The 21,813-nt window shown below is 44.7% G+C and overlaps 1 protein-coding gene across 3 annotated transcripts in view; it reads right to left on the reverse strand.

The window, feature by feature from the left end:
* The window catches only part of PIR (pirin), an 88,741-nt gene that overhangs the window by 40,555 nt on the left and 26,373 nt on the right, over positions 1-21,813 (reverse strand). For all 3 annotated transcript variants that reach the window (XM_027054670.2, XM_053202105.1, XM_015071429.3), the window contains exon 5: positions 21,387-21,593. In XM_027054670.2, coding sequence (XP_026910471.1) covers positions 21,387-21,593 — 207 coding nt within the window. The remainder of the gene's footprint in view (positions 1-21,386; positions 21,594-21,813) is intronic.

Here is a 21,813-nt window from a genome sequence, read left to right on the forward strand (position 1 = left end):
CCCCCTATTGTTGGAAAGTTAACTCATTCCAACAAATCACCTATTGTTGCACATTTAGATTTTTTCCCCAATGCGTCCTTGTCACAAACACAGAAGGGAAGGATTAATTTTTGGAGGGGAGGGAAAGGAAAGGAAAAGAAAAAAAATCTGAAACTCTTGGGAAAAATAGACAAAAAGAAAAAGTAAGAAAAAAAGCCTAACCTACAAAAAAGTTTAAAGGCATGGACTCCATAGTACAAACACTGACATTTGGACAGCCAGGGTCTAGCAGCATTTGTTTTTGAACAAAAAATCATTTTTACAAATTCTTATACTAACTGAATTGCTTTCATCCAAATTGTCAAATCGCTTAATAACTGCCTGTACAAAGTGCCCATTTCATCAAAATGTTGACCATATTATATATTTTTATTTATTTAATTTGGGGAGGGCAGAAAGAGAGGAAGAGAGAGAATCCCAAGCAGGCTCTGTGCTGTCAGTACAGAGCCCAACATGGGGCTCAAGAACCCATGAATGGTGAGACCATGACCTGAGCTGAAATTAAGAGTTGGACACTTAACCGACTGAGCCACCCAGGTGCCCACCATCATATTTTTTTAATCTTAGCTAATTTAAGAAGCAGAAATTATTATCTCCTTGCTCTTTTAATTTTGCTATTAGTTTGGGTGATATTACTATTAACTTAATAAATACTATTAAGTATGATTACTATAAGAATAACAATAGCTAAGTATGTAAGGGCTTCATATGTACTAGGAACTATTTGGGGGGGTTATGTATTAATTAGGACACTTGTACATCACTTTTTATGAAATACTGCTCATTACCCATTTAAGTTTTCACTCATTACTTAGTTCCCTCATTCAAGATATAGTGATTGAGAGCATGTAGTGTGTTAGTCACTGGATATGCATATTGGTGAATGAATAACAGATCTGCTAAGCGTTTATGGAGTTCACCTTCTAGTGAGGAAGACAATGTAACAAAGCAAATACAAAATTACACATGCTATAAAAGAAGTAAATAGGGTGCAGAGAGAGAAAATGAGGAGAGTAATAGATGGCCCCAAATGAACAGAGTTGGGGGTAAGTGGTTTCCGGGCAGGACAGGAGTATGGCATTGCAAAGGCCTTAAGGCAGTAAGAAGAGAGTGATATGCAGACACAGAGGTGGCTGGAGAAAATGGCACAAGATGAGTTCAGAGAGTCAGAAAAGACCTGGTCAAGTGCAGGCCACTGTAAAGTATCTGAGATTTCCTTAAAAGTACAACAGGAATGGCGTGTCTGGGTGGCTCAGTTGGTAAAGCGTCCAACTTCAGCTCAGGTCATGATCTCGTGGTTCGTGGGTTTGAGCCCCGCGTCCAGCTCTGTGCTGACAGCTCAGAGCCTGGAGCCCGCTTCAGGTTCTGTATCTCCCTCTCTCTCTGCCCCTCCCCTGCTCACCCTCTGTCTCTTTCTCTCTCTCAAACATAAACATTTTAAAAATTAAGTAAAAAATAAAAAATAATAAAGTACAACAGGAACATGCTGATCCAATTTTTATCTTAGATGTCTTGAGCCACTTTTTGGAGAACTGGAAGGGAGTAGAGAACAGCCCCCTGAAGAGGCTGCTGCAGTGGGCTGGCTGGGACTGGGCAGGGGACAGGAGTGAGGTAGATACATTTCAGATAGATTTCAGAAATAGAAAGGTTTTGCTGAGGGACTGGATGCGGGTGGGGGAGGAAAAGGAATAACGGTGACCACCATGTTTCTTCTTTGAGCAGCGCATGCCATTCATTAAGATGGAAAAGACTGGAAGAGAAAGGAGTTCTCATTGGTTTGTTGTCAAGACACGTGGGAATAGGGGGAACAAGACTTCAACTTCTGCTGTTTATTTTTTTTAATTTTTTTTAAGTTTTTATTTATTTTTGACAGAGACAGAGTGCGAGCATGAGCTGGGGAGGTGCAGAGAGAGGAGACACAGAATCCGAAGCAGGCTCCAGGCTCCCAGCTGTCAGCACAGAGCCTGACACGGGGCTCGAACCCACAAACTGTGAGATCATGACCTGGGCCAAAGTCGCAAGCTTTACCGACTGAGCCACCCAGGCTCCCCCAATGTTTTAAATGTGACAGGCCTGGGAACACGAGAAAAGACGTGCCTGAATGAGTCCACAGAACTCAGAGGTGAATCGTGTGCCGTGAATATCAGCGTGGGACTTGTAGGACTATAAATGGCCTCTATGTTCATGGGATGGACAAGACCACCCTGGAAGATGATATTCTACGAAAGAAGACTCGGCTGAGATCCAGAGAACTCGTGTGTGTAGGGGTCTGGTAGAGGACAAGGGACTTACCTGACAAAGGAAACTGAAGGAGCAAGGAGCACCCAGAGATGCAAGAACCCACCATCTCAGAGACCAAAGAAAAGAGAGAGGGTGACGAGAAGGAGGAAGTAGTCAAACCATGTAAGGAAGAGTTAATGTGAAAAGAAAAAAATGACTTCTGAGTTGGGCCACAGGGAAGCCAGTGGTGACTCTAGGCACTGATGGGGGTGGATGCCAGGCTGAGAGCATCAGGAAGGTGGGGGAGTGGACACAACATGTGCAGACAAATCTTCTGTGGCTATGAAGAGGGACCCGAGAATGGGGGTGGGTGTCAACACAGTTTGGTGCTTCGCTTATCAATTTACACAAAAGGGTTTTTTTTTAATGTTTATTCATTTTTGAGAGAGAGAGAGATGACAGAGCACGAGCAGTGGAGGGAGAGAGAGAGAGAGGGAGACACAGAATCCGAAGCAGGCTCCAGGCTCTGAGCTGTCAACACAGAACCCAATGCAGGGCTCGAACTCACAAGCCACGAGATCATGACCTGAGCCGAAGTCGGATGCTTAACCGACTGAGCCACCCAGGCGTCCCGAAAGGTGGGCTTTTTTTTTTTTAATGTTTATTTTGAGAAAGAGGTAAAGAGCGTGCACAAGCGGTGGAGGGGCATAGAGAAGGAGAGAGAGAATCCCAAATAGTCTCCATGCTGTCAGCACAGAGCCCAACTCAGGGCTCCAACCCACCAACCATGAGATCATGACCTGAGCTGAAATCAGGAGTCGGAAGGTTAACTGACTGAGACACCCAGGTGCTCCTGAAAGGTGCTGGTTTTTTTAAAATATATATTAAGGCTGCTAGTCTTTAATAACAATTGCTGTAAAAATCTCCCAGTTTGTTTCTGACTTTAATTTCATTTACAGCAGTTTTAACATGGGTCAGATCTATCAGTCTTTTCCTTCTGATGCTTTTAAACTTAGAAAGTCTTTCCCCATCCAAAGATCACGTAAATGTCTTCCTACATTTTTCTAGTTCTACATTTTAACATTTAATTCTTTGATCTCTGTTGAATTTATTTTGCTATGAGGTATGAGATCATGAGCTAAACTGGTGTCCTTTTATATTGAATGGTGAATCACTTGTCCCAGCTGACATATTCTCGTCTTTTCCTCAACTGATGATAGTCTTCTGGAGTCTTTTGCAGGTAGGTTCCCTTTCTGCCCATCACAAGGAAGAGCCTTAATGCAGACAATGTCACAAGTAGCTCAAGAGTCCAAACTAATCAACGAAGATCTACTCCATAAGGAGTTCTTGTCATGATCTAGTACACTTCCCACTGGGCCTCCCAATCTCCTTGTCCTTCCACTACTTCCCTACTCTCATGGTCTGCTGGGCTCTGCATGGGGGAGAAAACCCATCAGCACAGACCCCTTTTCTCTACCACGAACACCTTCACACACACACACTCAAGAAACTCACTGCCAGAACCTTTGGCCCCTGTGTGGAGAACCATACCTTCCTCTGTCCCCCGGAGATCCTAAATCTTTGAGGAAGTGAAAAGTACATTTACCACGTTATTTAAAGCAAACTTCTAATTCTCGTTGCTCAGAATAGGCTGAAATGGTAAGGCTTCTGTCTCTAATCCAAAGCACTCGGATTTCTGAGTTCTTGATTATTCTAAAATATTCTGATAAGGGGTGGGAAAGATGAGTTTCCATCCTCAGTGCCAAAGGTTATCATGGGGGGCTTAAAACCTTATAATCGTAGTTTGACATATACATGAAGTGCTACACAAAGAAACGACAAGGAACACTTGGGCAAACTGCCAACAACTCTTATGGGGTGAGAGAGAGGACCAGACAACATTTTTAACTTCTATCAAACATAAAGGATTGTGGGAAATCTCAAGCATCAAGCTGTCCAGCTGACCAAGAATTCCGGACATAGTCAAATTATTCTCTAGTCCTTTCCTCGACTTTCCTCGAGCAGCCCTGTTGTCCATAGTAACATTCTCAGCCCTCTCCTCACCTTCTATTTAGGAGAGGGGTAGTGAGGAGAGAAGAGCGAACGGGGAAGGGAATAAAGGTGCTGACAGGGCTCGCAGGCCTGACATTTAACCGGAGGCATGTTGACTGTGAAACTGGTCTCGGACTCCTTCACTCTTTGAGTCAGCATTCTCGCCTGAAGTTGGGTTACAGATGTTCTAACTTTTTGGAAAATTAAAACCAGACGAAGAACAAATACCCATCCTTTATATGAGTAACCCATCCATAATTTTACAAAGGCAACAGTACAATAAAACCACAATGACCTCCAAATATGCCAACAGGGAACCTTTCTATCCCTTGTCTCCTACCCATGGGTAATATGTTCCAAGGTTGAGTCAGCGAATCTATTAACAGATGCTAGAATATTCCTCACAGGGCTTTTTAATATTTTTTCATCGCTATTAGTTACATTTGGTATTTACTAAGATGCTTTTAAGGGTTCTTGCAAGAAAGTGCATGAATAGGGTGTCTGGGTGACTCAATCGGTTAAGCATCTGACTTTGGCTCAGGTCATGATCTCACGGCTCAGCTCATGAGTTCGAGCCCCACGTTGGGCTCTGTGCTGACAGCTCAGCCTGGAGCCTGCTTTGGAATCTGTGTCTCCCTCTCTCTCTGCACCTCCCCTGTTCGTGTTCTTTCTCTCTCTCTCAAAAGTAAACAAACATTTAAAAAAATTAAAAAGAAAAGAAAATGCATCAAGATGGGAAGCTGTTTGGCAAAGATAAGACTTCACAGAGAGCTGGAACGGATACCTCTGTGCAGATATGATAAAGGGGGAATTTATTATGGCACAGGGCTTCTCCTACGTGATCATTTGAAGGACAATCTGATACAGTCAGGGGTATCTGCTTGTACAGACATATACCTGAAGGTACCTTTTTGGTGTCTAAAGAGAGAGAGGGAGGTTCACTCAGAAGCTTCCTTCCAGGAAAAAGAAACAAGGCATTCCCAAAGTGGGAAGAGACACACTTAGTAAGTTTCTGCACGAGGGCCCGATGGCAGAGGTACTGCACAAATAAAAGGAGGCAAAATTCAGGAAACCTGAGTCTGGGCCTAGGTTCCTTCCACAATGAGCTGTGTGACCTTGGAGAAGACCTTCACCTAGGTGGGCTGATCTCTCATGTCTGTTGCTGCCTGACATTCTGACCCCAACATAAGAAAAAGGAAGAGTAGGTTTTGGGTGGCTCTGCAAAGCTTCTCATCGTATCAGGAACTCTAAACTCTTGCTGCCCTAAGAACTTCACTCATAGCCTAATACCCCATTACAACAATGGAAGAGGTAAATGAATGGGAAACTTCCTGTCCACCTGCTACATAAATAGGCCGCAGACGGACTCTATGTTGTTTAGTCCAAAGCCTGATGAAGCCAACTCGAATTCTCATACATCCAGTTGAGTTAAATATATTCCAAATAAACACATTCTGAGCCATTTAGAGCCTGCCTACCCCACACATGCCCTGCGAAATTGTACCCACCATCTGCTAGCAGTAAGCAACACCCTGCAGCTAGAAAAGTCCTCCACCTGCTGCTAGAGTTTGGAGCCCTCTGACCCAGAGACCCTCTATCTTGTTGCTGAGTGACATCACCTAGACAGGTAAGCGCCTTCCCTGATTTCCCCTACTCCCCCGGGAGGTCCCTTGCCCTATTCCCCTTATCGTGTCACTGTCTCCAGAAGGTCTCCAGCCGTGAGGGACTTACTTTCTCATGCAAGCTTGTCGACACACCACCCAAATAAAGCTTGGGTGTCACGGCCTCTCTCACACCTGTCTCTTCCTTAATCAACTTTCAAATTTCCAAACTTACTACACCAACCCTTCTAAATGAAGTAAGTATACAAGCAGGCTCCCAAAGTATTAAATTTGGCCTCCCCTCTACCCACAAACAAAAAAGGAGGTTCCCTACTATTCAGCAACAGCTCCACAGAATTGAAGAGTTGACCAAATCAACTAAAGGGCTGAGATCTATGGAAGGGGTCAGTACTTACCTCCCACGCAGGCGAGTAAGCAGTGGTCGGCTCCTTAGGAAAATTACTGATCGGTCAAGAACTTCCTCTGAACCCTTCAATAATCCATCTCTCCTGTTAGACCTCCCTGTCTTTAAAGTGTCCACGGATAGGGGCATCTGGGTGGCTCAGTCAGTTAAGCGTCTGACTCTTGATTTCGGCACAGGTCATGATCTCACGGTTCATGAGATCGAGCCCCGCATCAGGCCCTGTGCCGACAGTGTGGAACCTGCTTGTGATTCTCTCTCTCTCCCTCTTTCTCTACCCCTCCTCACTCGTGCTCTCTCATCTCTCTCTCTCTCTCTTTCTCTCTTTCAAAATAAATAAATTTAAAAAAGAGAAAAAAAAAGTTTCCACAGATAAAAACCTGCTCTCGTCAGAAAGTCTGATTTATGTTGGCTTGTGCCAAACTGGTAAGGAGCGTGTGGCTAAGAGCCCAAACTGGAGCCAGACACCTACCTAGTTGGAATGCCAGCTCTGTCACTCACTAGATGCACAGCTAGTCTCACTAGCCTCCCTTCCTTCTCTCATTATGTTGCTGTGAGCATTTGTGAGAACCCAAGTTAAACCACGTAATATGCCTCCTCAGAGTCTCTCAGCCTTGCTAGCTCCTGAGCCCTTGCCCACCCCACCCCCCTACGCCCGCCACACTGACTGCCAAGTTCTGAATGGCGGGAGCTGCAGCAGCTCCAGAGCTCCTGGGCTTGACCTGACAGACCCATGGAAGCTCTGGATCCAAGCCCAGACTGGAATGAGGATCCAAGTCACTGGATGTGGTATGTGCCCTCCTCAGAGAGGCTGCCCGAAGTGGCTGGGTGACACAATCCAGAAAGGAAGGGCATTAGCCTCAGTGGGGCCAACTTTGGCCGAAGAGGGATGGAAGATGTGGAATGACAGGAAAATTCGTCTCTCTTTCTCCGTTACAAAGTCCCGAGCTACAGTTTTCCATCAGGCATCCTGTGCCTCCAAGCATCTGCCCCATTTCCCTTCTCCCTCACACTCGCTGCCCCGGGATTGTACAGAAGTCCTGCCTTAGGCTCTGTCTTCCAGAGAACCCAAGTTAAATTGGGAGGAAGAAAACGCGTAAAGCACTCGAACTTCACTGCCCAGTACGGTTACCACCAACCATATGAGGTGAACGGAGACGTGCCGTGAGTGTAAGAGACACACAACATTTCCCAGACTTGGTCCAAATGATGTAAAATAGCTCATTATGAACTTACATTGATTATATGTTGAAATGACAATATTTTGGATAATTGGACTCAGATATATGATTAAAATTAACTTCATCTGTTTCTTTTTACTTTTTTAAAAATGTGACTATTGAATATTTTGAATTAGATGTTGCTTCCATTATGTTTTTACTGGACAGCCCCTAGAATTTAGTACCTCACAAGTCCACGAAAGATGTTACCATTTTCATTTCCATTCCCAAGAAGTTCTAGACATTTGCTGTCAATAAAGCCTGATGATAAAAAGGAATGTGGGAATAGAAAGGGAGACAGATAGGGAAAAGGGAACGAATATGTATTAAGTACGCTTAATGTCACTAGACACATTATGTATCACACAAATAACTCGAAAACTATTCGTTATTATCCCCGCTTGGCGGATAAGGAAATAAGGGCTCAAAAATAGTTTTCCCAAGGCAAAAGAGGTATTAAACAACATAGCTGAAAACTGAACCCAGGTCAGCTTAACTCCACAGTTCATGCTTTTTTTTTTTTGATCTATCATACTGTCCAAGCATTGGCTCTAATGGTACAGTATGGTTTTGATAATGGAGGCTTTTTGACATATGTTAGGGCTTCCCAGAATTCCCTTAAATCACTTAATAGGAGGTCAACTACACTAACTAAGTTAAAAGCTACTGCTGAACACAAATCAATCAATATTTACTCCACCCCCTTTCTCTGGCCTTGGGTGCACAGAATGGAATTCAATTGATCATACATCACAGTCCACATCACATGGTCATCGTACATCCATGAGAGGCCCCGCCTTGTTTTGTATTTTTCCCCATTATCCCTAATTTCAATCCCATTCTCCCACTGGTTCTTGGTTGGGCATCTGTAATGAAATTCCTCTCAATATACCCTTCATATGTTTATTCAAATATATAGGTGTCCTTGAAAAATAAGTGATATTGTGGCATAAATGCTTTCCTGTTCTGACTTATGCCACATTATTTCCTGAAATCTAATAATATGGATAGAATTAAATACAGTCTACTGCTTCTGGCAGCTACATCACACTCCATTATACGTAACCACCATATTTGACTTATCCATTCCCAAAGTGGCGAACACCGACATCATCTCTGACTCCTTTCTACCACCCAGGACGCTGAGATGATCATTGCTGTGTCTACTTGGTGAAGTTTTGCTGGAGCAAATATCCAGGAGTAGAATTACTGGGGCACACTCAATATTCAGTGTTCCCTTCAGTAAGCAATGCCAGTTCACTCTCCACAACGAATAGCTATACTCGCGTGCCACGCATGAAGCCTCTATTTCTTTCCATCCTTGCCGGCATTTGCCAATACCCAACTTTCTAACTTTGGCCAACCTGACGGGTGTTTGGTGGCAGCGTATTATTTGAATTTACATTTCTCTGCGTGTTGGCTAGAAGAACATCTCTTCATATTCTTATCAGCCTTCAATAGTTGGGTGGAGGATTTTCTTAAGACCTAGTGCCTGGAGTTGCCACCGACACAAGCATCTTTTCACAAGAAGACAGGAATGTTTCACTCCAGAGGGTAGAGGCACTACAGAGACATGGCTTTGTTCTCCCAACTATGTTAATGCCCTGGACTGACCACATCTATCTGTTTTCTGCAGCTATAACTGCTCTAGGGCTTGGAGATTTGGTTGTGTAATGAAATCTCATGGAACTAGAGCTGGTATTCCAATAAATGTGTCTCTTACTACCTTCTGGGTCTACTTTCAGAGTGAGATGAAGGAGAACTGGTGTACAATGAATTCAAGTTGGGAAGTCCTGATGGAGCCACATCCAGCCTGGGGCAAAGCCAGGCTGCGGTGCTTATGAAGAAGAGAGTCTGTACCACACCCAAGCAAAGCAGAGTTAAAGTTGGGTAAGGATGCTTTGGGACTTCATTTAGAATGTACTTAGAAATTATAATTTCTGTTGATTTGGTTTATAAAAGCAGGGGGGTTTAGATCAGGAGCTTGGATTTCTTCTTAGAAATTTGATGATGAAGGAGATGTGTGTTCAAGACTAGGACATTTTAATTTTTTTTAGTGTTTCTTTTTTTTAATTTTATTTTTTATGTTTTAAAATCTACATCCAAATTAGTTAGCATCTAGTGCAACAGTGACTTCAGGAGTAGATTCCTTAGTGCCTCTGACCCATTTAGCCCATCCCCCCTCCCACACCCCCTCCAGCAACCCTCAGTTTGTTCTCCATATTTATGTGTCTCTTCTGTTTTTCCCCCTCCCTGTTTTTATATTATTTTTATTTCCCTTCCCTTATGTTCATCTGTTTTGTCTCTTAAAGTCCTCATATGAGTGAAGACTAGGACATTTTAATATTTAGGTAATTTTGATGCTACTACTTGGGCTTCTCACACACCTCTCGACATAGCTGGGAATAATTCAATAGGGAACTAGGATAGGGAGTAAATGTGCAGCATAGAATAGGATGTGCCTTGGTAATTATTTAATGAAAATAACTCTCTATATTCATTTCAGACCCTTCTGCGGGTAAAATTTATCCCAGAGAGTTGACGTTAGTTTCGGTGAAAGGAGGTCCACAATGACAAACTTCTCTCCTTCCCTGAGGCTGGTGGGGGGGTGGGGGGGGGGGAGGCAGTCACTGCTAAATAGCTAAGTGTCCAATCCAATAGATTAACAAAACAAAATGCTGGGGAATATTGGGGGAGCCTCCAGACCCCTCTTTAATGTTCCCATAAGGCAACATCCAGCTGCTCTCAGCCTTCCTCATCCATTCCTGGGGGCGGAGGAGAGAGGGAAAGATGGGATCCAGTTGGTGAGGACCATTCAAGGAACTGAGCCTGCTCAGCTGGGCTAGTCCCTCTCCCTTTCTGTCTCCCATGAGGTAAGAGGCCAGCCTCTGAGAAGGATGCCTATAACTGTAAGCTCTGCCTGGACATGCTTAATGAAGTAGAGAAAGTATTAAAAAAGCTCACAGGATCTCAAGAGACCAGTCATATGTACTTATCCAGATTTTACTATAATAAAGATGATATTTGGATCCCCATCTTGCTAACTCCTCAAAGTCTACATGTCAGTTCATCCTGAACTTGGGAGGGGAAGAAGTGATAATTACCTCTTGGTCTTCTCTCTACCTCAACTCCCTACATTCGACTTGTACCCAATTCAAAGTCCTCTTCTGCTTTTGTCTGGTGGACAGACTCTCACTTAAAACCTATGACAATATCTCGTCACAGTCACCAGGAACTCTTACTCGAAACTTGCACCGATCAGTAACAGATGGCTTTGAATCAGGATCTGATGTCAGGGAAAATCGACCAGCCAAGCTTCAAGAGTTACTCAGAGACACTCAAAGTCCCCAAGGCACACAAAGACGTAAGTGGGTACAGACCCCTGACAAGCAGAGCTGCCACAGCCCAGCATGGACACTACCGAAAAAGGAATCTGGCCAGGAGGACTCAACTGGCAGAACCTCTAATAGGTGGTGGTGATGGGGTGGTGCGAGGCAGGCGGGTTTATGAGAAAGCACTCTAGTGGAGAGGACGGAAAGGCACAAAAATCAATGCTAAAGGAACTGGGATGGAGTGGAAAAGATGTCAGGGTCTTTATGTTCCTCCTTTTCATAGCCCAGCTCTCCTTCTCTTGTGGATTCCTTCTTGTCATCAAAGAAGAGCAGGTGGGGAAGGGAAGGGAAGCCAGCATTGTTCTCAGAGACTAGGGATGAGAGGGAAACTGACCATAGGTGGTTGTCTGAAGGTGGTGGGAAAGAAGAGTCTTGTGGTCTGGACTTCAAAATGATTTCCTCCAGAAGGATGCATTTAAACTTCTCCAATTGCTACCTACAGTTGGACCGATAAAGAAAAATTTTGGTCATCGTGCTTTCCTTCCATAATGTTAAAAATGAGGGGCGCCCGGGTGGCTCAGTTGGTTAGGCGGCCGACTTCAGCTCAGGTTATGATCTCGCAGTCTCTGGGCTCGAGCCCCGTGTCAGGCTCTGTGCTGGCAGCTCGGAGCCTGGAGCCTGCTTCCGATTCTGTGTCTCCCTCTCTCTCTGCCCCTCCCCTGCTTGCTCTCTCTTTCTCAAATAATAAACATTAAAGAAAAAATTTTTTTTAAAAATGACCCACCTCTATGGAAGCAAAGAGAACGAGGGGGCTTTAAGATTTCATAAGACAGAGGCAAATTACCATTATTTTATTCTTCCATGAACCTGGACGAACTGGATCTGAACCAGTTCATGTCATGTTCCAAATGGAACAGCTCTATTCTCAACATGGAGGACTCCCATAATGATACAAAAGCATTGCACCTTCGGAATTTTGTACTATTTTAATTTTGCTCACTCAGAGGGAGAAAAAAGGCAGAGAAGACAGAAGAGCAGTTATTCCAGGTGAAACACTATTGGCATATTCAAGATAGTTCTAAAGACAAAAGAAAATGAAATTGAGCGGCGCCCGGGTGTCTCAGTCAGTTGAGCGTCCGGCTCTTGGTTTCAGTTCAGATCCTGATCTCACAGTTCATGAGATTAAGCCCCACGTCAGGCTCTGTGCTGACAGCATGGAGCCTGCTTAGGATTCTCTCTCCCCCTCTCGCTCTGCCCCTCCCCACTAGCGCTCACTCTCTCTCAATGTAAACATTTTTAAAAAAAGAAAAGGAAATTGAAAAGTTAAAAAGATCTTTGTCCTATCAGCTGGCTCCTTGAGACACGGGCCTGCTTCTCCTGAACCTTCTGATTGTGTTGAGCCTCCTCTCTATTCTGCCTTCCGCTAAAGCCACCATGTTCACAAGCCTGGTGACTCACCACACGGTATACTAGTGTTAGCAGTTGACGTGCCTGTCCCTTCCTTTGACCCTGCCCTTCCAGCTCCCTGATTCCTTTCATCTTTTCCCTCATACCTTCACAGTGTCTTGCACGCGGTTGGCCTCAATACCTATTTGCTGAGCTCAACCAAACCATAAAGGCATAGATACCTTTCTGGGAAATCCTTCCAATTCCCCATGGCCAGTATGGAAGTCCCTCCAGGAAAGGGAGGATCAGAACGCTTCCTCATCTCATTTTACTGAGCCAAGGGAATACCAAACAGCCCAAGGGCACGCAAGGGAGGATAGAAAGGATCCCCCTGTGGTTTTAAGACCACAACATGCTCTTTCTTTAATAGAGTAAACCCTATCAATGATTTAGAGCCCACGTGAGTTGAAATTTAAAAATTCTTGTCTGAGAGGACTTACACCTAGCCACAGGAGCAGAATTCTTAAAGCTTCAAGTAATCAGAATTACATCTGACACCATATTTTCTCATCACGTTTTAGCCTGAGTTTGGTCAAGCTGTTTATAAGCTACGTGATCCTAAGCATCTGTGCTTCGGTCGAAATAAACAACCGTGTTTGCAGCTCGCAGCAGCATGGCTTTATAGACACCAATAGCAGTCTTTAAAATACTGCCGTTTACCTCATTTATATCCACAAGAGCTTATCTTCCAATGCAACGTCCAAGAGCCTCCGAAGCTACCTGAAGCAGTCCTGTAGCTTTCACTCCGGTTAGAGAAACATATGTAATGTGTTCCTGGGGAAAGACTTCTTACATCCTAAAAGTGCAAGCCTTGACAGTCGACCAAGTGATTACAATGAGCTATAAAGTGTCCACTCACTTTTATTGAAGGCAAAGCTTTTTTTATGGCTTTCATTATACTCTTATTCTAAATTTCCTTGCTAATCTGTACTCCTGATTACCAAGGCCAACGATGTAAGAATGGCACGGGATGTAACACCTGGTTTAAAAGCAAACCTATCCATTCTTCACGTATTGCCAGAAAAGGGCTTGTTACCACCACTGGAATGCACTTCCTAGGTCCGCAAGGACATCGTGAAGGAATAATAACATCTGGCACCCTTTGTGCACACCAAGAATGCTATTTCTGGGGTGAGCGGACCGCCCTGGGCAAGAGCAACCTTTCGCACAGCTGATTTGAGCAAATCCTGACCACTGTTTATTTGAACATTCCTCGCTACAAATGAAGTGCCTGTCTTTGAAGTTGCTGGATGCATTTCTTTGGTGTCCTCCTCGTTACTAAACAAGACCAACAGACCGAATCGTGCCTATTCTCAACACTGAATCAGAACCAAGTTTTGTTCTTGTGTGTGGAATGATGCAGATCATCTGCTCGGGCTACATGGTCCTTGTGGGGCAGCCGCTCCTACAGAACGAACTGCTTTGTGAAATTCGACAGGACAGCAGACTGCACGCAGCGCTCCACCCTACCTTATACTCAAACCACGCTACTGACAACCCTGGGAGGGAGGGATACCGGAACACATACAGCCAACATCAGCCATAGGCAAAATCCAGGAGTAGACAGACTTGGTCTAGGAGTTCCCTCCAGCCCAGTACTCTGCACCATTTCCTTCTGCCCCGTCACAACCCCACCAGGATCTGGTCGTCCATGCATCCTGACATCGGGATCCCCAAAGAGTTATTGCACTCCTACCATCCATGCCTTTAATACCGGCCATTCTAGGACATGACCTCTGCCCCCCTCTCTTTTCTTTCTTTCCCTCGCTTTATGCACACAAGCAAAATCAATTGTCCCTCCTCCGACTGCCATGGAAGTTTTGCATACTGCTGGTTTAGCCTCTCATGTACCACATTATACTGTCGACGTGTGTCAGTTTCCCTCCCCAGTTAGACCGTGACCTTATTTGAGAACGGTGGACATTCCTCATTCACATCGTATCTCCAGGGCACTGCACGATGGGCACACAGCTGGTGCCTAACGACTAAATGAACAGAGCTCACAGACAAATGGGACACATGGATTAAATAACTGTCAGTCTCCAAATCCCCTGGGATTGAAGGCAGATGGTTGTGTAGATCTAGGGCAGCTGAGAAGGCTTCACTGAAGAGAGGGGACATAGGCTGGACCTTGGCGAACATCAGCAAGGAGGCAGAGGTGGTGAAATCCTCAAGTTCACGTTTCTACAGGACTGTACCTCACCATATCCTTTCCCCGCAAATGGTGTTTCCCTCATGCTATGTCAAAGGAGACCAGAAGGCTGCCTTATGCTGGTATTTCGTTTCCTCTCTCCCTATACCCATCCACTATTTATTTAAGGTCTCAAAAGGGAAATTCAGCCATGATTCATTTGGGTGATTGTGGTTTTCTTAGGTGAGACTTTAATTTAGCCTCCCTTATAGCATCTAATTAAACATGGACAATAATAAAAAAAATAAAATAATCAGTGGAAACAAAAACTAGAGGAAAATAAAGACCTTTATCAGAAAGGAACATAAAATTACATGATTAAAAAGCTTCAGATTCCTAAAATGGTCAAATCATATTAGGTTTCCAGAAACTGCTTCATAGACATAATGGCCATCCATTTTTTTTTACATGTCCACTTAGTGTTCAATGTAATGTTGGACATTACAGTATTTTTCTTAGCTCTTTCTTTTATATCTATCCCTATTTTTTTCTTACAGTGAGAACCTTGACTCCTCAAAATATTATCAAGTTAACTCATTTGTTTTATTTCAATATATGCGAAAAATTTTAAATTATAATGCCAACACTAACAATAAACTATGGAGTCAAGTTTAAAATCTTTGTGCCTTTTTTTGTCTTTAGAAAGTACATTCCACTAAAAATGTATCAGAGACCTATGGTTAAAAGCCCTTAAAGTAAATACTTTCTCTGTGTGGTTATGTTGCTGGTATCTTTACACAAATTTTAAGGTCTTCATCTATTTCTGTTCGGTTTTGATTTTAAGATGTGGGTTTTGTTTTCCTTTTCTGGTTTGACTGGTTATTTTAAATGTGTAATCATATACAGCTTTCAAAACTGAAAAGAAAAAGACATGGAGAGAAGGGTCAGGTCCGTCCTTATCCCCCAGCCCCATCCCAAAAGGAACGGTTTTTAAGTATTCAGTTTTCAAGCCAATCACAGAGCGCTCTGACTTATAGATCAAATGAGTGAACAGAGAAGGCTTCGGAAGGGACGATTCCTTTCTGGGCAAGTGTCTTTTCCATCTGCTCACTCTCTGTGGCCGCTAAAGCCTGTTCTCTCACGTTCCCTTTGTCAGAAACACACCATGCCACGTACCACCTCTGCGATCAGGAGAATATTCGTCATTCTTTTTCCATCTGCGCCCATGAACCTGGTGGAATACTTCAAAGGGAAAAGGAAAGGAAAGGAAAGGAAAGGAAAGGAAAGGAAAGGAAAGGAAAGGAAAGGAAAGAGTGGGCCCGTGCCACCTGTTTCCATGATTTAATAGTGTTTTAAATGCTACTTTGAGAAGCCGTTCTGAGCTGAGGAAGGAAGGAGAGGCCAGCTCTCCCCACATCACAAAGTGAAGAGAAGCAAACTCAGAAGAGAAGAGGGGCAGGGGGAGTGGAGACCTGGGGGAGGGGGGTCAACCATAAAGTCAGCAAGATCCATTGAAATGTGCCAGATGTAATCAGAGAGTTCAAATTATCCCTGAAATAGAGAAATAGGTACAACGAAAAAATGTTCTAAGTTTACTATCCAGTATTATGATTGCCCAAAACCCACACCTGTTTGATGTGCTATCACAGTACTTCCCTGAAAGCCACGTAAACTACACACACACACATACATACATACACACACACACACACACACACACACACTTTTTTAATCAAACTAAGGTAGAAGGGATACTAACAAAATTGTATACTGGTGATGAAGTATTTCAAATGACATTAGGCCCTTAAAGTTTCCCAGATGAAAACCAAAGTTGGCAAATGTGGTGGGCGGCTCTTTCTAGCTCTGGTGTCGGAAAAAGTGTGCGTGTGCATCAGTGGCTGGGTACACAGCCTAAAAACCCCCATCGGCTCTCTGCATTGGAGGTAAGAATCAGACTTGGTTATAAGTCATATGCCAAGCCACAACCAACACAGGCTGATTAGTGGGCAGGTTGCTCTTTTGTGGAGAGACTTGCCCAAGGGACACGGGATCTTCCAATGCCTGCCAGGGCAAAACTAAAGCCAAAAAGGGGGGCAGATATCACAACAGGGTTACAGTGAAATCTGGGAAGTATGTCTCCCTACTAGAGATCAAGCCACACCTTGAAACCCCACAGGAAAGATGCTAAAGCAAGAAGACACGTGCCTGTGGACCCCTAAGCCTCCACACCTCTGCTCATCATTGTTGTCACTGCTCGAATTTAAGAGACCTGCAGGGAACAATGTGGGTCTTGCAAAACAGCCTAGTATTCACGTTTAAAGAAAAAATATATACTTTTTTCTTTCCCTACTTCCTAATCCCTTAGTTTAAAAATACAATTTAGCTATTTTTACTGTTGTCTCAACTTTTTAGTTAGCTCATATTAAGTTTATTGCAATCATTCTTAATCCCTAATTTTCCACCTTCTTACTACTTCACCCATTTCTCATATTCCAGCATTCATTTACATTCTAACGATTTCACTTACGCACCCAGAAAATGTTTATTGTCTCGTATGTATCAGGCAGTGTGTCAGGTGTTGGGGCACAGTGGTAAGATCTCAGCGAATTACAGGACATGCTCGGTCAACTCTTTTTGGAAAGTGAATTTTGAAAATTTTGCTCATCGTCCAACACATGCATATACAATCTGTCAGTCAAAAGGAAGATCCTTGGGGCACCTGGGTGGTTCAGTCGGTTAAGCATCCGACACTGGTTCAGATCACGCTCTCACAGTTCCTGGGTTCAAGCCCAGAGTAGGTAGGGCTCTGTGCTGACAGCTCAGAACACAGAGCCTGCTTCTGATTCTATGTCTCCCTCTCTCTCTGCCCCTCCCCTGCTTGTGCAATGTCTCTAAAATAAATAAACTTAAAAATATTTTTTAAATAAAAAAGAAGATCCTTTCTGTCATGTCTGTAGGCCACACGAACACAGTACAAAGCTTTGGCAAGTAAGAGCCGTAACCACTTAGAGCTTATTCTGCACCGGGTATTGTTCTAAGTTCTTGACATATATTAACCGATTTAATCCTCTCGAGCCATTTTACAGTTGAGAACACTTGGGCCCAGCAAGCCTAAGTGACGTTTCTAAAGTTACACAGTAGTGGAGCTGGCCTTGACCGCAGGCAGTCTGGCTCCTGATTGCCATTTTTCTGACCCCAGTGGGGCTGAGGCCTCCTTAAGGTCTGCTTTCCACACAATGGAATTTACAACAGCAGGAGGCAAGTAGAGGCATTTGTGGCAGAAATTATATTCCAATAAACACGGCTCATGGCTCATCCTGATAAGGATGGAATGGGCTTTGGAGAATTTCATACGGTCATGAAAATAAACATGTGATTTTGACCTTCCAGAAGTGACAAACTATTCAAAGTATCCCATTTTTATCTTTTCCTCGTTTCTTCAGCCTTCACTTCAGATGGTGATGTCCTGGCAGAATTTGGCTCAAAACTGGCAGTGGCTTCCCAACCCTAAGTGCAGAGACACATACAACCTGGGAATAGGGACACGTCTACCTTTCAAACTAAAAAAAAAAAAAAGACAGTTGCGCTGCTTGCAAAAGCTTATAGCATCCTGCACAAAACTCCCTCACCTTTTTCATGCGTGTCACAACCCAAGTCCAGAAAGGTTAAGTAAGGTTTGCCAAAAGCCACAGAGCTGAACCTTAGTATCTTCTCTAGGCACATAATCAACCTGTTCTTCCTGATGAGTCAACTCCTGCGTCTTGGGTCCCACAGTCATTACAGGTATTACAAACGGTGGTCCCTAGACCACAGCATTGGCATCATCTGGGAGCTGGTTCACAATGAAGACTCGGGCCTCACCCGCACCTGCTGAATCAGGTGATCCATATGAATAAAGCTGGAAAGGGGCTGGGACGGTCACTAATTCCGTTTTCTAGATATCATAGTTACAGGAGAGGAGCTGTTGTTGACTAGAAACACATCAATCTCTTGAAAGGTATTTTCCCAGCCTCACCTTGTAACTGAGCTTAAAATTATCTTCCCGATGCAAAACAATCCGCAGTTTGATTTAAGGTACATGTAGGCTTTTTAAGGCTCAGTCTTTCCTTGGTGAGCCGATATTAAGGCTGCAGATGTACAAAATTATGTTTCTTAGGAGACCCAAAAAGAAATGGCCAATAGTCCCACCATCTTTACAATGACTCATGCTGGTATCTTTTCTTCAGAGCGGGCTGACGGTCTTTCCCGAATCCCAGCAAGCCTCTTTAGCACAGACAGCAAACATAAATCTCAGCCCAGCTCCTGCCCCAGTTAACATGAAGTAATCAAATAGTAACAGCTACCGCTTACATGGTGCTTACGATGTGTCTGGTGCTGTCATGATAGATTAAATAGATCAAAAGCTCAGTGAATCTTCACAGCAACCTTACGTTATGAAGCGACGCAGAGAGGTTAAGCGGCTTGCGCAAAGCCACACAGCTAATTCATGGCACAGATTCGAATTCAGGCTGTCTCCAGAGGCCACGCTGGTGACCAGAGCACCACGCTGCCTCTCAAGATTCAAATTAATGCTGCCAAGGTTCCAAGAGTCCCTTATTAAGACATTCTCATGATAAAGACTGATCTTTTACTTAGGAGAATGTAGTTCACTTCCGAGACCTTACTCGACAAAACGGAAAAGAGGGAAGCCGGCAGCGCTACGAAGACGCGATTTTACAAAGCTAAAACATTACCTCTGGTCTCTCATTCTTGGTGGTGATTGCAAGACCAGGCGGTCTGCTGCACGGAAGTACTTTAAAACGTCCTTCTGCCTGTGATTGGAACCGGCTCCAACATTAAAACTGCATCATGTTTGCCATAAATGAGAAGCAGTTGTGAACTCTAAGCATTCGTGATATTGCCGGCTTTGCTTATCTATCAAATCTGTGGTCTAATTTCTCTTTTTTAGCTGCAGACAGCTCTTTTTCTAAATGAAATCTTAAGGACGATTCCAATATATGTGACTGCACAAGACCTTGTGCTTTGGCGAGAGTGAAGAGGGAAAATGATCTCGACCTCCACCCTCCACCTCGGCGTCCCCTGAAGGCGTGTCCCTAGAATCTAGAGTCCCGGACACGCAGAATGAAAACTGCCACAGGCATCAGAAGGAGCCGCTTAGCATGTGCCCTATTCCAGCTCTCCTTAGGCCTCCCCGCCTGACCCCACACACGACGACGTCGTTCGCCTTCTACTGGGAAGACTGCACAGCATCTGAATTCTGCTGTGGAGCTGAAGGGAAGAAAAGTCTTGACGCACATTTGAACAGGGCACTGTCCAGCGTTTGGCAAAACAGAAATGGGTCACAGAAACACAGGAAGGGTCACATTTCCAACCACAGAGTAAGCCACAGGCGTGCTAGGGGTATAAACAGTCAGATATATATATGCTCAATGGAGAGCAAATTTTGATTTTTGTTCTTCGGTTACTTCTGTCTGCCCTGGAAACACAAATCAAAGTGACGCAACCGACAATCCTGACCAACCTGTTCACCACAACACACACAACACACAACACACCCCGAGTGGCTGGCTAGTCACCACTGCCGAGCCATTATCCTTGTGGGCGCATATAAACAAAACTGAAATGTAGGTAAGGTAGTATTTAAGGTAGTTTTAAGCGCTGACCGCCCACAGGGAGAATGGCAAAGTGGTTCCCAATATGGTGGCATTTGTGGAACCAGATGTCAGAACCTTCAGATCCCCCAGGAACCCTGTGAACCATTTCCAGCCACCCCCGGCCCCAAACTCAATGGCCTTTAAGTAATGCCTTTGAGTAAAAGAACATGAAAGCCCAGCTCCCTTGCCAGGGTGGGTCAGGACAACTTTGAGGCAGACTGAACCTTCCAGAGTCCCTGTCCTCTTTGGGACTTGGCCTGACTCTTTCTTGGCTCCCCTCCCCGTCCTGGTTCCTTCTTCTGTTCTCCTAGGGACACTTGGTTTATAATCACTTGCACATGAATTCCCATCTCAGGGTCTGCCTCTGGGAAACGCCACCTAAGAGACCACACCACCCAGCTCACTACCCAGCTAGCCATCACCGTGAATCACGTGGCCTCCCCAGTGGTGGCTCTGGCGTGCAGTTAATTAACACAGTATCTGCCACACCCTTTTCCTACCACAAGTGTGTCCAGAATCTTTAGCCTAAATTGATCTTATTTGATTGAAAGGGTGGGGCCCTAAACCTAAATATTATACAGTCTCAGTTGAGAAGAAGGTATAGGGCATGGCACGTTTGGGTTAAATAAATGTTACATTAAAAACAAAAAACAAAACCTTCCCATGATGCAGTAGTGCGTTTCCCTCACGAAGCTGGGCATAAGTGCTTTAAATAAATCTGTGGAGAGTGGAGTTTGTGTCTCAAAGGTCACAGACTTGCAGTACCGAGGAGCTATAAAACCGTACTAGAGGTGAAAGGTGAGAACTCACACATGTGTTAAGACAGACCTTGAAAGCTTTTTATAAAGAAAAAAATGTTATTTTTTGAGAGAGCACAAGAAGGGGTGGGGCTGGGGGGGGTGGGGGACAGAGGATCTGAAGCGGGCTCTGTACTGACAGCAGCAAGCATGATGCGGGGCTCAAACTCACCAACCTCGAGATCATGACCTGAACCGAAGTCGGATGCTCAACCGGGCACCCCCAAAGTTGCTTTCTGACCAGATTTTTTCCATGAGCTTACTTTCTTGTAATTTTCCTCACTCTGTGGGTTTGCACGTGGCAAAAAATGTGTGGGTTCCCTTGGGTTCCACTTATTCTGAGACCTGTGAAGCAAGCCCACCCTGTGGGATGTGAACCGTGATCAACCCAGGGGGATGCGGTGACCCGGATGGGGCCGGCCTCCCGTCACTGCACACCTGAGCTTTCACAGACACGTGACAGCGCGGCTCACCTTTATTCCCAGGGCTTCTCCAGAAATGACAGCAACTGTCACGCCATCCTTACTGGGTTTAGGGATTTCTTTACTTTTCAGTTCCTGGTACTGAGGCTCCACCATCTTCTCCGAGCTTCTCAAATTAACCCACAGCTGTAGGCCGTGGGCTGGCTCCTCCGAGCAAGGCATCTCCGCGTGCAGAATGCCCCGGCCCGCGGTCATCCACTGCAAAAGGGAGACCCACGAGAAGGAAATGTCACCCGGCCTCTAAGGAGCCTGCGGGGGGGGGGGGGGGGCAGTTAGGTCATGGGGACGACGCAAGGCACCTTACAGGTGCCGCTTTCGGAGTCCCTGGGCGTCGTGAGGAGTAACCAGGCGACAGTGACCATTGCTGAAGCCTTTTCCGGGATTCCAAAAGCTTCCCAACCTTCCTCACTTAAATTCA

The sequence above is a fragment of the Acinonyx jubatus genome, chromosome X, assembly GCF_027475565.1.
Source record: "Acinonyx jubatus isolate Ajub_Pintada_27869175 chromosome X, VMU_Ajub_asm_v1.0, whole genome shotgun sequence".
Classification (NCBI taxonomy): domain Eukaryota; kingdom Metazoa; phylum Chordata; class Mammalia; order Carnivora; family Felidae; genus Acinonyx; species Acinonyx jubatus.